At 35.0% G+C, this 12,510-nt stretch overlaps 2 protein-coding genes across 2 annotated transcripts; both read right to left on the bottom strand.

The window, feature by feature from the left end:
- Window positions 1-313: 313 nt before the first annotated feature.
- Window positions 314-2,722, bottom strand: LOC149413341 (NPC intracellular cholesterol transporter 2-like). Its single transcript, XM_089645439.1, has 4 exons — window positions 2,623-2,722; window positions 1,753-1,860; window positions 1,401-1,585; window positions 314-403 (listed from the first exon to the last, which is right to left on the bottom strand). Exons 1-4 carry the CDS (start codon window positions 2,696-2,698, stop codon window positions 314-316), a joined length of 459 nt encoding a protein of 152 aa, XP_089501565.1. The 5' UTR covers window positions 2,699-2,722.
- A 4,943-nt stretch (window positions 2,723-7,665) lies between these two features.
- On the bottom strand, window positions 7,666-10,249 carry LOC149413342 (NPC intracellular cholesterol transporter 2-like). Its single transcript, XM_089645177.1, has 4 exons — window positions 10,139-10,249; window positions 9,299-9,406; window positions 8,947-9,131; window positions 7,666-7,762 (listed from the first exon to the last, which is right to left on the bottom strand). Exons 1-4 carry the CDS (start codon window positions 10,212-10,214, stop codon window positions 7,673-7,675), a joined length of 459 nt encoding a protein of 152 aa, XP_089501303.1. The 5' UTR covers window positions 10,215-10,249; the 3' UTR covers window positions 7,666-7,672.
- Between the last annotated feature and the right edge of the window lie 2,261 nt (window positions 10,250-12,510).

Genomic DNA, 12,510 nt, shown 5'->3' on the forward strand with positions numbered 1-12,510 from the left:
CAGCTCCGTTAGATCTTGTTTCATTTTGGTACCATTTGACAGCTTATATTTTTTGAGAAATAAATCCCTAGCTTGGTGCGAATCTTGGAGTTCCACTTTAACGGGCCTGATTTTATTCGTTTTTCTTACGCCAAGTCTGTAAATTTTAGAGATATTTATCTGTAATGTACCGTCGATAATTTCAATGTAGAACATTCTAAAAATAAAGTATTCCTCATTTACTACTATATTGCGCACAATAAGAAAACAGGTTTTAATAAAATGTTTATTTCTAATAACAACTTAAGTTGAGATATAAAATATATGTTTATATTTAGGCAGCAACCACGTTACAATCCACTTTGAAGCATTGGAAGACTTCGTTGTTGTCTCCCAGCAGAGAGAATTCTAGACCCACGGAAATCTGGAAGTATAAAAGGCAAGCATTACATATGAGTACTGTCGGTTGTCTTCTTGTTCGCCAGCCTTTCCTATTACTCAAGAATACTATTAACAAATCATTTATCTTAATATAACTAGCTATTCTGGGGAAACTACTTATGGTATGTTAAATATGACAATTTATAAAAACATTATTACGAAAATAGAATCAACTGACGCATGGCGATAATTTAGCTTTGACGATCAACAAGTTAATAAGGAGATGGTTAAGCACACGGTATTGCAAATAATAGTGGAGTGCATTGCAATCGTTTAAAATAACCATACCAATGTAACCATGGTACAAAGGTAAGAGGGTGTTGTAACTTTAAAATAGGACTCTGGTCCTAGTGCAGATTTTTCACATCATGTATGCACAATGTTCAGAAATAAATTAGTGATACTGAGAAATGATTCTACATCAACTTCTAAAGTCTATTCTACATGCAATTTAATATTCAAGCCCAATATTTTTTTAAGCTTTCTCAAAGAAACCAAATATCATTATTATTGTTTTTTTGTTCCATGTTAATTCAACACAATGATAAAGTCATTAAAAGTGTCGAAAAAAAAACCTATTAACCTCATCAACGAAACCTATTTAACCTAGTTTTAGTTTCATCACTTTTAATGACTTGAGTTGTGTTGACTTTTCCGGCTTAACATTTTTACTACCATTTGTGTCTATATATTTTGGCACATATGTAATATTGCTATAGGATTATTTGTATTTAGTCCTATTTGTGTGTATCTTGCTTCTAAGTAGTAATAATTTCTTAGCGGTATTGACTTTAACCAAGAGCAAGCAGTTCACTTGTCACTTTCAAAATTTCACTTCTTAACTAGGAAGATTTTCGCGATTTAAGGGGACAGTTTTAACTATTCATATTTCTGTTTATTTATTCTGCTACTCTGTTGATATTTTGAGAATATGATGTGTCCACAGTTATTATATCACATGAAATGAATAAATGTGTTACGTGAGGGAATCCTTCGATGGGCATGGCCAGTCTGTAAGTAGTCAGTTTGTCCTTGACCAACGGACAGCTGTCTCCGTTGAGGAGTGAGTTGCAGCCGTTCTGAAGATCTCCGGGCAGCGGGTAGGTAACCGTGATGATGCCCACTGTTGCTCGTACCTTGGGCACCAGCGTGGCACTATTGTGAGCTGGGATATATCATATTAAGTGAGTTATCAAATGTTGAGGTTCATTAAATACTATATGCAGAATTAAGTATGTTGATCTGTACAAGTTCATTGCATAAGATATCATGTAGTGTTCCCACTGTGGGTTCTAGTCTAACCATTAATTAGTTAATAAACATAAGGCTTACGATTTTTGAAAGTGACATCCATAATTGCAGTAGTCCCATCGACCAGGTTGCATGGTTCCTTTTCACATCCCTTGATGTTCACACTGATGGCCTGGGGACCGTTGGAGCCTGCAAATAATAAACACGTCATTAACAATTATTTTGCTTGTGCAATGATGGAGTACTTAGCTAACAGAGGACTGAACCCGCTTCGCCTGGGGGGGAGTCCTGCACCATTTAACCAACATCCTGAGTCCTTACTGCGCCCATGCGTTTGGGGCTGAAGTTAGAGGGGATGAGAAGGAGATGGGAAGAGGAAGGTGGGAAAGTACCTGGCTATTCAGATCTGGTCACCAATTATAGCCAAAGCTATTTATAGCAACGACCCAGAAATTATCTACAACTACACACATATAATGTTAAATTTAAAAAAATGTGAAATAGCACAAATTAATCAAATAAAATATATTTGTGCCCCCGGGATTTGAACCCGCGACCTCCTAATTCGTAGTCAAGAATCATAACCACTCAATCCCGAAAATAAGATCTCTGAGGCGTAAGTGTGTGAAAACTTTGTACAACTGTTAAAAATGTGGAGAGACGGAAAGAATGCAAAGCTGATATAAGTGTAACGGTTAAAATTAAGAAAGAGACGCTTTAATGGTTTGGGCAATTAGAGCCGGTGAATGAAATAAGAAATTGAAGGAGAACGCGCAAGATGATGCGCAAGATAATGTTTGAAATCGGGGACACCAGGAGGCAGATCTTGGCAAGGGTCAGAATAACGATATATGATTGTAATTGAAGCAAAAAGTTGATGGTATATCCTCTCTGCTTACCTGTGATAAGTTGTGATTATTATTAGAGGTTAATTATTTAATGAAAACTTACATTTTTGAACTACGGTCGCCGAAGCAGCAGAAATGAGAGCCAATGCGGCAATTAGGCAGAAGATTTTGCAAAACATTTTGTTAGTTGATTTGAGGTTATGTTAGACACAACAAGACAAAGCTGAAACTGTATCGATTGAAGTAAATCATTCATATTTATACCCCGCTTATCACAGATTAGGAATAAACATACCTTGACTGGATGAATCAACTTGAACAGGTGTCAAAATGAAGTTTTATCTAAAATCTGAAATCTCCAAGGGTAAGATCATATTTTAGGTCTAAATAAATTATATATTTTATAAAGATATGTACAAATTTAAATTAAATATATTATAACACATATTTTTTTCAGTTTTTAAATAACTAACTAGGTATGTAACCATTATTGGTGGTTCTTTAATATGTACATTTGTGTATTGCACCAAAACATCCTAGATCTCAAGGCCGGGACACTTATTCAAAGCAGTCTCCTAACTTGTATCCAGATCTGAAGAATCAACAAACCCCAACCTTCCTCTTGCCTATCTCCTTCCCTTCAGCCTCACAACATACCCTATTTAGGGATGCCATAGTACCACTGGGACCGAACGGGGAGCATTTGGGACTCTTGTGTGGTATTTACATTAAAAAATGTATATAATAAAATTTCATTGTGGTTCTGCATCCTACACAGTTCTGTATCTATTTAGACATTTTTTTCTGTGAAAGAATTAATTATAACATATACAGGGTTTTCCAATAAGAGGTGTTATTTTGAATAGCCCGCTATTTCGGTAGATGTTACTTTTGAAGCTGTCATTTTTTAACATTTGACAAGTGAATCAACGCCATTAATAAAAATGGATTAATACACGCTTCAACAAAGCATTGAAATTATTAAAATTCACTTGAGTGAATCAAATGCAAATCATCTTGAGTGAGGAGTCCCATTTGCACCTCTGTGGCTTCGTCAACAAGCAAAATTGAAAACCCAAGAGTTGTTTTTGAAAAACCTCTCTATCCTCAACATGTGACTCTTTGGCGCGGTTTATGGTCCGGCGGAGTCATTGGACCTTAATTTTTCGAAAATGAAAGGAGGAGAATGCTGGAGCAACAGTTACGGTGAATGGATTGCGCTATCGAGAAATGATTAATGTTTTTTTTATGGCCGGAATTGGATGATATTGATCTGGACAACGTTTACTTTCAACAAGACGGCGCTAAATGCCACACAAGCAACGAAACCATTGATCTTTTACGAGTGAATAACTAAATTACAACTCATATTGGAAAATTCTGTATATTACTTTTTAAGGTGTGTTGAATTGTCATTGTGTTTATTTATCCATTTACAATTTTGTGTTATGTAATACTGTTCATAGCAACACAGTATTAATTTGTCAGTAAATAAATAACATTTGATTATGAACACCTGCGGGATATAATATGATTGTTTAACAGGAGTTTTGATATCTATAGGTTGTAAATTCGGGAGGGAAAAGAGATGGGTGAAGATTGAGAAATATTTTGATATCAGATCAAGTGACAGTTAAAGGCAAATTCAGGCAATGTTTGAAATCTTTGGTTGTTGAGAGTGATATTATAATTTTTTTAGTTGACCAGATAGTAGCTAAGTGAATAAATGCGTTAGGCTCCCACCTAGGCGTCATGGCTTTAATTTCTCTGCTAGCTCATCCATCATTGAGGTGATTTATGATCCGGATATGTAATTGTTCTTTATAAAAGATAAGAATTTTTATCTGTCTCTGTAAAGAGTAGTAGATACTATCGCCCTGGAGACAGAAAACCAAGAGTTGTTCGAATCGGCTGCTTATTGGGAATATTACCCTTATGATAGATATGATAGATTTGGACTTTGATTCTTAGCACCATTCCAAAATTTCAGCCCATTTGAGACCATAGAACCTGAAAAAATGGTTTCTAAAGTTCGAACCCAAGTCTGAAAGGAGTACCCATTGGTAAGAGAAATTTCTAAAAACAAAACTTTTCAAATTTTGTGACAGATTTCGTTTTGGACTATTCTTTTTGGGCATTCTCATCACGATTCCGAAATTTCACCATGTTTTTTACCATAGAGCATGAAATAATGGCTTTTAAAGTTCGAAACCAAGTCTGAAATGAGTGCTTATAGGAATATTGATTTTTTTTAAATAACAATCTAATGCAGATTTCGTTACTGATTTCATTTGAGACCACGATTCTTATCACCATCCCAAAATTTCAGCCCGTTTTGTACCAAATATCCTGAAAAAATGGCTTCTAAAGTTCGAACCAAAGTCCGAAATTAGTGCCCATAGGAATCATGATTTTTCTTAAGTTACAATCTTATGCAGATTTCGTAACTGATTTCGTTTTGGACCATGATTCTCATCACCATTCCAAAATTTCAGTCCGTTTGGTACCATAGATCCTGTAAAAAAGGCTTCTAAAGTTCGAATCCAAGACTGAAATAAGTGCATAAAGGAATGATGATTTTCCTATAATTACTATTTTTTCAAATTTTATGATGAATAACGTTTTGGACCTTGATTCTTATGACGATTCCGAAATTGCAGCCCTTTTGGTATCATACAGCATAATCCTAAGAGAAAGTCCAGTTATATTCAATTTTTCAATTAAGTCCTAAATCCTGTATCTAAATTAGACCAATAAACAATTAGATAATGTTAATTAAGTGTTAATCTCAAGTGACCTACCAGGTAAGTATTGTACTGTATATTTTCTCCATAAATAGTTAAGAAATAACACTGTAGAAATGTATTATAAGTTTGTACAGCGCCCTTGAGGTGTTTTTGCGGCGCTATAAAAGTCATCCAAGTATTATTATTATTATTATTTTAAAAAAATTGCTTCTAAAGTTTGAACCCAATTCTGAAATTAATGCTTATGGGATGATGATTTTTCTAAAAAACAACTTTTTGCCGATTTTGATACTAATTTCGTATTTGACCATGATTATTATCACCATTCCAGAATTTCAGTCCGTTTAGTACCATAGAAGCTGAAAAAATTGGTTCTAAGAACCCATGTCAGAAATTAGTGCCCGAAGGAATCATGATTTTTCTTTTAGAATAACCTAATGCAGATTTTGTTACTGATATCGTTTCGGACCATGAATCATGATTCCGAAATTTCAGCCCGTTTGAGACCATAGAACCTGAAAAAATGGCTTCTAAATTTCGAACCCAAGTTTGAAATAAGTGCTTATAGGAATGCTAATTTTTATCAAATTAAAACTTTTTACAGATTTTGATAATTCTTTCGTGTCGGACCATGATTCTTATCACCATTCCAAAATTTCTGCCCGTTTGGTACAATAGATCCAGAAAAAATGGCTTCTAAAGTTCGAACCCAAGTCCGAAATTAATGCCCATAGGAATAATATATTTCTAAAATTACAACCTAATGCAGATTTTGATACTTATTTTGTTTCGGAACATGATTCTAATCACCATTCCAAAATTTCAGCCCTTTTGGAACCATAAAACATTAAAAAATGGCTTCTAAAGTTCGAACCCAAGTGTGAAGTAAGTGCTTATACGAATGTTGATTTTTCTCAAATTAAAACACTTTGCAGATTTTGATAATTATTTCGTTTTGGACCATGATTTTTATCACTATTCAAAAATTTCAGCCCGTTTGACCCCATAGAACCTGAAAAAATGGCTTTTAAAGATCGAACCCAAGTCTGAAATTAGTGCCCATAGGAATAATGATTTTTCTAAAATAAGAACCTAATGAAGATTTTGTTACTGATTTCGTTTCGGACCATGATTCTCATCACCATTCCAAAATTTCAGTCCGTTTGACCCCATAGAACCTGAAAAAATAGGTTCTAAAGATCGAACCCATGTCTGAAATTAGTGCCCATAAGAATAATGATTTTTCTAAAATAAGAACCTAATGCAGATTTTGTTACTGATTTCGTTTAAGACCATGATTCTTATCACGATTAAAAAAAATTGCAGCCCGTTTGGTACTATAGAACCTGAAAAAATGGCTTCTGAAGATCGAACCCAAGTCTGAAATTAGTGCTTATAGGAATGATGATTTTTCTAAAATTACAACCTTTTTTTAGATTTTGATACTTATGTTGTTTTCGACCATGATTCTTATCACCATTCCAAAATTTCAGCCCGTTTGAGACCATAGAACCTGAAAAAATGGCTTCTAAAGTTCGAACCCAAGTCTGAAATAAGTGCCCATAAGAATATTGATATATCTTAAATTACAACCTTATGCAGATTTCGTTTTGGACCATGATTCTTATAACGATTCCAAAATTGCAGCCCGTTTGGTACCATAGTTTGAAATAAGTGCTTATAGGAATGCTGATTTTTCTCAAATTAAAACTCTTTGCAGATTTTGATTATTATTTTGTTTCGGGCCATGATTCTTATCACCATTCCAAAATTTCTGCCCGTTTGGTACTATAGATCCTGAAAAAATGGCTTCTTAAGTTCGAACCCAAGTCCAAATTTAGTGCCCGAAGGAATAATGATATTTCTCAAATTACAACCTAATGCAGATTTTGTTACTGATATCATTTGATTGATGATTCTTATCACGATTACAAAATTGCAGCCCGTTTGGTACCATAGAACCTGAAAAATTGGCTTCTAATGTTCGAACCCATGTCTAAAATAAGTGCTAATAGGAATGATGATTTTTTTAATCAATATAAGGAGATCCTGCCGGGCTCTTTTTACCTATTCCAGGGACCTACTGCACGGCGACTCTCGTCATTTTAAAATTCATTGCCTCGCCCAGACAATACAAACAATGTTAACGATATGAGTAGCTCAATTATTAATTTGGAAGTTGAAAGAACAAAAATATTTTTGGCTTTCATATTCCTCTTAATGGAGCTATCTGCATTGACCTTCCCATCTCTCGTAAACATACTTCCTAAATACACAAACTCATCCACATTCTCCAAGTATTCCTCATTTACTACCATATTGCACACTATAAGAAAAAAAAAGTTGTTTTAATGAAATGTTTATTTCTAATAACAACTTAAATTTAGATACAAAATATATATGTATTTAGGCAGCAACGACTTTACAATCCACTTTGAAGCATTGGAAGACTTCGTTGTTGTCTCCCAGCAGAGAGAATTCTAGACCCACGGAAATCTGGAAGTATAAAAGGCAAGCATTACATATCAGTACTGTCGGTTGTCTTCTTGTTCGCCAGCCTTTCCTATTACTCAAGAATACTATTAAAAAATCATTTATCTTAATATAACTAGCTATTCTGGGGAAACTACTTATGGTATGTTAAATATGACAATTTATAAAAACATTATTACGAAAATAGAATCAGCTGACGCATGGCGATAATTTAGATTCGACGATCAACAAGTTAATAAGGAGATGGTTAAGCACAAGGTCTGGCAAATAATAGTAGAAAAAACGGAGAGTATATTGTAATTATTTAAAATAATCACACTAATGTAAACATGGTACAAAAGTAAGAGGATGTAACATTTAAATAGGATTATGGTCGTAGCGCACATTTTTCACATCATGTATGCACAATGTTCAGAAATAAATTAGTGACACTGAGGGCCGGCCCTGAACCAAATGGCGCCTTGCGCTTTAGGTGTTAGGAATCAGCGCCCGGAGCGGATTGCTCCAATTGCACCTGCACTGGTCTGGCCCTGGTGATAATTTGTGAAAGGAAATGATTCTACATCACCTTCTGAAGTACATGCAATTTAATATTCAAGCTCAATATTTTTTGAAGCTTTCTCAAAGAAACCACATATCATTATTATTGTTTTTTTGTTCCATGTTAATTCAACACAATGATGAAGTCATTAAAAGTGTCGAAAAAATCCTATGAACCTCATCAACGAAACCTATTCAACCTAGTTTTAGTTTCATCACTTTTAATGACTTGAGTTGTGTTAAGTTTTTCCGGCTTAAAATTTTTACTATCATTTGTGTCTATATATTTTGGCACATATGTAATATTTTTTTTTTGTATTAGGCAAATCACCCTAAAAAGAGTGCTATGTGATGTGTAATATTGCTATAGGAATATTTGTATTGCGTCCTATTTGTGTGTAGGATGAACACGATCATACTTGCTTCTAAGTGGTAATAATTTATTAGTGGTATTGACTTTAACCAAGAGCAAGCAGTTCACTTGTCACTTTCAAAATTTCACTTCTTAACTAGGAAGATTTTTCCGATTTAAGGGGACAGTTTTAACTAAACATATTTCTGTTTATTTATTCTGCTACTCTGTTGATATTTTGAGAATATGATGTGTCCACAGTTATTATATCACATGAAATGAATAAATGTCTTACGTGAGGGAATCCTTCGATGGGCATGGCCAGTCTGTAAGTAGTCAGTTTGTCCTTGACCAACGGACAGCTGTCTCCGTTGAGGAGTGAGTTGCAGCCGTTCTGAAGATCTCCGGGCAGCGGGTAGGTAACCGTGATGATGCCCACTGTTGCTCGTACCTTGGGCACCAGCGTGGCACTATTGTGAGCTGGGATATATCATATTAAGTGAGTTATCAAATGTTGAGGTTCATTAAATACTATATGCAGAATTAAGTATGTTGATCTGTACAAGTTCATTGCATAAGATATCATGTAGTGTTCCCACTGTGGGTTCTAGTCTAACCATTAATTAGTTAATAAAAATAAGGCTTACGATTTTTGAATGTGACATCCATAATTGCAGTAGTCCCATCGACCAGGTTGCATGGTTCCTTTTCACATCCCTTGATGTTCACACTGATGGCCTGGGGACCGTTGGAGCCTGCAAATAATAAACACGTCATTAACAAATATTTTGTTTGTGCAATGATGGAGGACTTAGCTTCAGAGGATTGAACCCGCTTCGCCTGGGGGGGAGTCCTTCACAATTCAACCAACAGCCCGAGTCCTTACAGCGCCCAAGTGTTTGGGGCTGAAGTTAGAGGGGAGGCGAAGGAGATGGGGAGAGGAAGGTGGGAAAGTACCTGGCTATTCAGATCTGGTCACCAATTATAGCCAAAGCTATTTATAGCAACGACCCAGATATTATCTACAATTACACACATATGATGTTAAATTAAAAAAATGTGAAATAGCACAAATTAATCAAATAAAATATGTTTGTGCCCGCGACCTCCTGATTCTTAGTCAAGGATCATAACCACTCAACCACGAAAATGAGATCTCTGAGGCGTAAGTGTGAGAAAACTTGTGGTAAAAATGTGGAGAGACGGAAAGAATGCAAAGCTGATATAAGTGTAACGGTTAAAATTAAGAAAGAGACGCTTTAATGGTTTGGGCAATTAGAGCCGGTGAATGAAATAAGAAATTGAAGGAGAACATATGATGCGCAAGATAATGTTTGAAATCGGGGACACCAGGAGGCAGATCTTGGCAAGGGTCAGAATAACGATATATGATTGTAATTGAAGCAAACAGTGGATGGTATATCCTCTCTGCTTACCTGTGATAAGTTGTGATTATTATTAGAGGTTAATTATTTAATGAAACTTACATTTTTGAACTACGGTCGCCGAAGCAGCAGAAATGAGAGCCAATGCGACAATTAGGCAGAAGATTTTGCAAGACATTTTGTTAGTTGATTTGAGGTTATGTTAGACACAACAAGACAATGCTGAAACTGTATCGATTGAAGTAAATCATTCATATTTATACCCCGCTTATCACAGATTAGGAATAAACATACCTTGACTGGATGAATCAACTTGAACAGGTGTCAAAATGAAGTTTTATCTGAAATCTCCAAGGGTAAGATCATATTTTAGGTCTAAATAAATTATATATTTTATAAAGATATGTACAAATTTAAATTAAATATATTATAACACATATTTTTTTCAGTTTTTAAATAACTAACTAGGTATGTAACCATTATTGGTGGTTCTTTAATATGTACATTTGTGCAATGCACCAAAACCTCCTAGATCACAAGGCCGGGACACTTATTCAAAGCAGTCTCCTAACTTGTATCCAGATCTGAAGAACCAACCAACCCCAACCTTCCTCTTGCCCATCTCCTTCCCTTCAGCCTCACAACATGCCCTATTTAGGGATGCCATAGTACCACTGGGACCGAACGGGGAGCATTTGGGACTCTTGTGTGGTATTTACATTAAAAAATGTATATAATAAAATTTCATTGTGGTTCTGCATCCTACACAGTTCTGTATCTATTTAGACATTTTTTTCTGTGAAAGAATTAATTATAACATATACAGGGTTTTCCAATAAGAGGTGTTATTTTGAATAGCCCGCTATTTCGGTAGATGTTACTTTTGAAGCTGTCATTTTTTAACATTTGACAAGTGAATCAACGCCATTAATAAAAATTGATTAATACACGCTTCAACAAAGCATTGAAATTATTAAAATTCACTTGAGTGAATCAAATGCAAATCATCTTGAGTGAGGAGTCCCATTTCCACCTCTGTGGCTTCGTCAACAAGCAAAATTGAAAACCCAAGAGTTGTTTTTGAAAAACCTCTCTATCCTCAACATGTGACTCTTTGGCGCGGTTTATGGTCCGGCGGAGTCATTGGGCCTTAATTTTTCGAAAATGAGGCTGGAGCAACAGTTACGGTGAATGGATTGCGCTATCGAGAAATGATTAATGTTTTTTTTATGGCCGGAATTGGATGATATTGATCTGGACAACGTTTACTTTCAACAAGACGGCGCTAAATGCCACACAAGCAACGAAACCATTGATCTTTTACGAGTGAATAACTAAATTACACCTCATATTGGAAAATTCTGTATATTACGTGGTGTGTTGAATTGTCATTGTGTTTATTTATCCATTTACAATTTTGTGTTATGTAATACTGTTCATAGCAACACAGTATTAATTTGTCAGTAAATAAATAACATTTGATTATGAACACCTGCGGGATATAATATGATTGTTTAACAGGTGTTTTGATATCTTTAGGTTGTAAATTCGGGAGGGAAAAGAGATGGGTAAAGATTGAGAAATATTTTGATATCAGATCAAGTGACAGTTAAAGGCAAATTCAGGCAATGTTTGAAATCTTTGGTTGTTGAGAGTGATATTATAATTTTTTTAGTTGACCAGATAGTAGCTAAGTGAATAAATGCGTTAGGCTCCCACCTAGGCGTCATGGCTTTAATTTCTCTGCTAGCTCATCCATCATTGAGGTGATTTATGATCCGGATATGTAATTGTTCTTTATAAAAGATAAATTTTTTATCTGTCTCCGTAAAGAGTAGTAGATACTATCGCCCTGGAGACAGAAAACCAAGAGTTGTTCGAATCGGCTGCTTATTGGGAATATTACCCTTATGATAGATATGATAGATTTGGACCTTGATTCTTAGCACCATTCCAAAATTTCAGCCCATTTGAGACCATAGAACCTGAAAAAATGGTTTCTAAAGTTCGAACCCAAGTCTGAAAAGAGTACCCATTGGTAAGAGAAATTTCTAAAAACAAAACTTTTCAAATTTTGTGACAGATTTCGTTTTGGACTATTCTTTTTGGACATTCTCATCAAGATTCCGAAATTTCACCATGTTTTTTACCATAGAGCATGAAATAATGGCTTTTATAGTTCGAAACCAAGTCTGAAATGAGTGCTTATAGGAATATTGATTTTTTTTAAATAACAATCTAATGCAGATTTCGTTACTGATTTCATTTGAGACCACGATTCTTATCACCATTCCAAAATTTCAAGCCGTTTTGTACCAAATATCCTGAAAAAATGGCTTCTAAAGTTCGAACCAAAGTCCGAAATTAGTGCCCATAGGAATCATGATTTTTCTTAAGTTACAATCTTATGCAGATTTCGTAACTGATTTCGTTTTGGACCATGATTCTCATCACCATTCCAAAATTTCAGTCCG

Source organism: Hesperophylax consimilis, chromosome 22 (assembly GCF_061612785.1).
Source record: "Hesperophylax consimilis isolate HC1 chromosome 22, BYU_Hcon_1.0, whole genome shotgun sequence".
NCBI lineage: Eukaryota > Metazoa > Arthropoda > Insecta > Trichoptera > Limnephilidae > Hesperophylax > Hesperophylax consimilis.

Coding starts and splice junctions, on each gene's coding strand:
- LOC149413341 (XM_089645439.1), bottom strand. CDS start 2,698: ATGTTTTGCAAAATCTTCTGCCTAATTGCCGCATTGGCTCTCATTTCT. Junction 1,861..2,622: donor GGCGACCGTAGTTCAAAAAT/GTAAGTTTTCAT, acceptor TATTATTTGCAG/GCTCCAACGGTCCCCAGGCC. Junction 404..1,400: donor CCATCGAAGGATTCCCTCAC/GTAACACATTTA, acceptor TTATACTTCCAG/ATTTCCGTGGGTCTAGAATT.
- LOC149413342 (XM_089645177.1), bottom strand. CDS start 10,214: ATGTCTTGCAAAATCTTCTGCCTAATTGTCGCATTGGCTCTCATTTCT. Junction 9,407..10,138: donor GGCGACCGTAGTTCAAAAAT/GTAAGTTTCATT, acceptor TATTATTTGCAG/GCTCCAACGGTCCCCAGGCC. Junction 7,763..8,946: donor CCATCGAAGGATTCCCTCAC/GTAAGACATTTA, acceptor TTATACTTCCAG/ATTTCCGTGGGTCTAGAATT.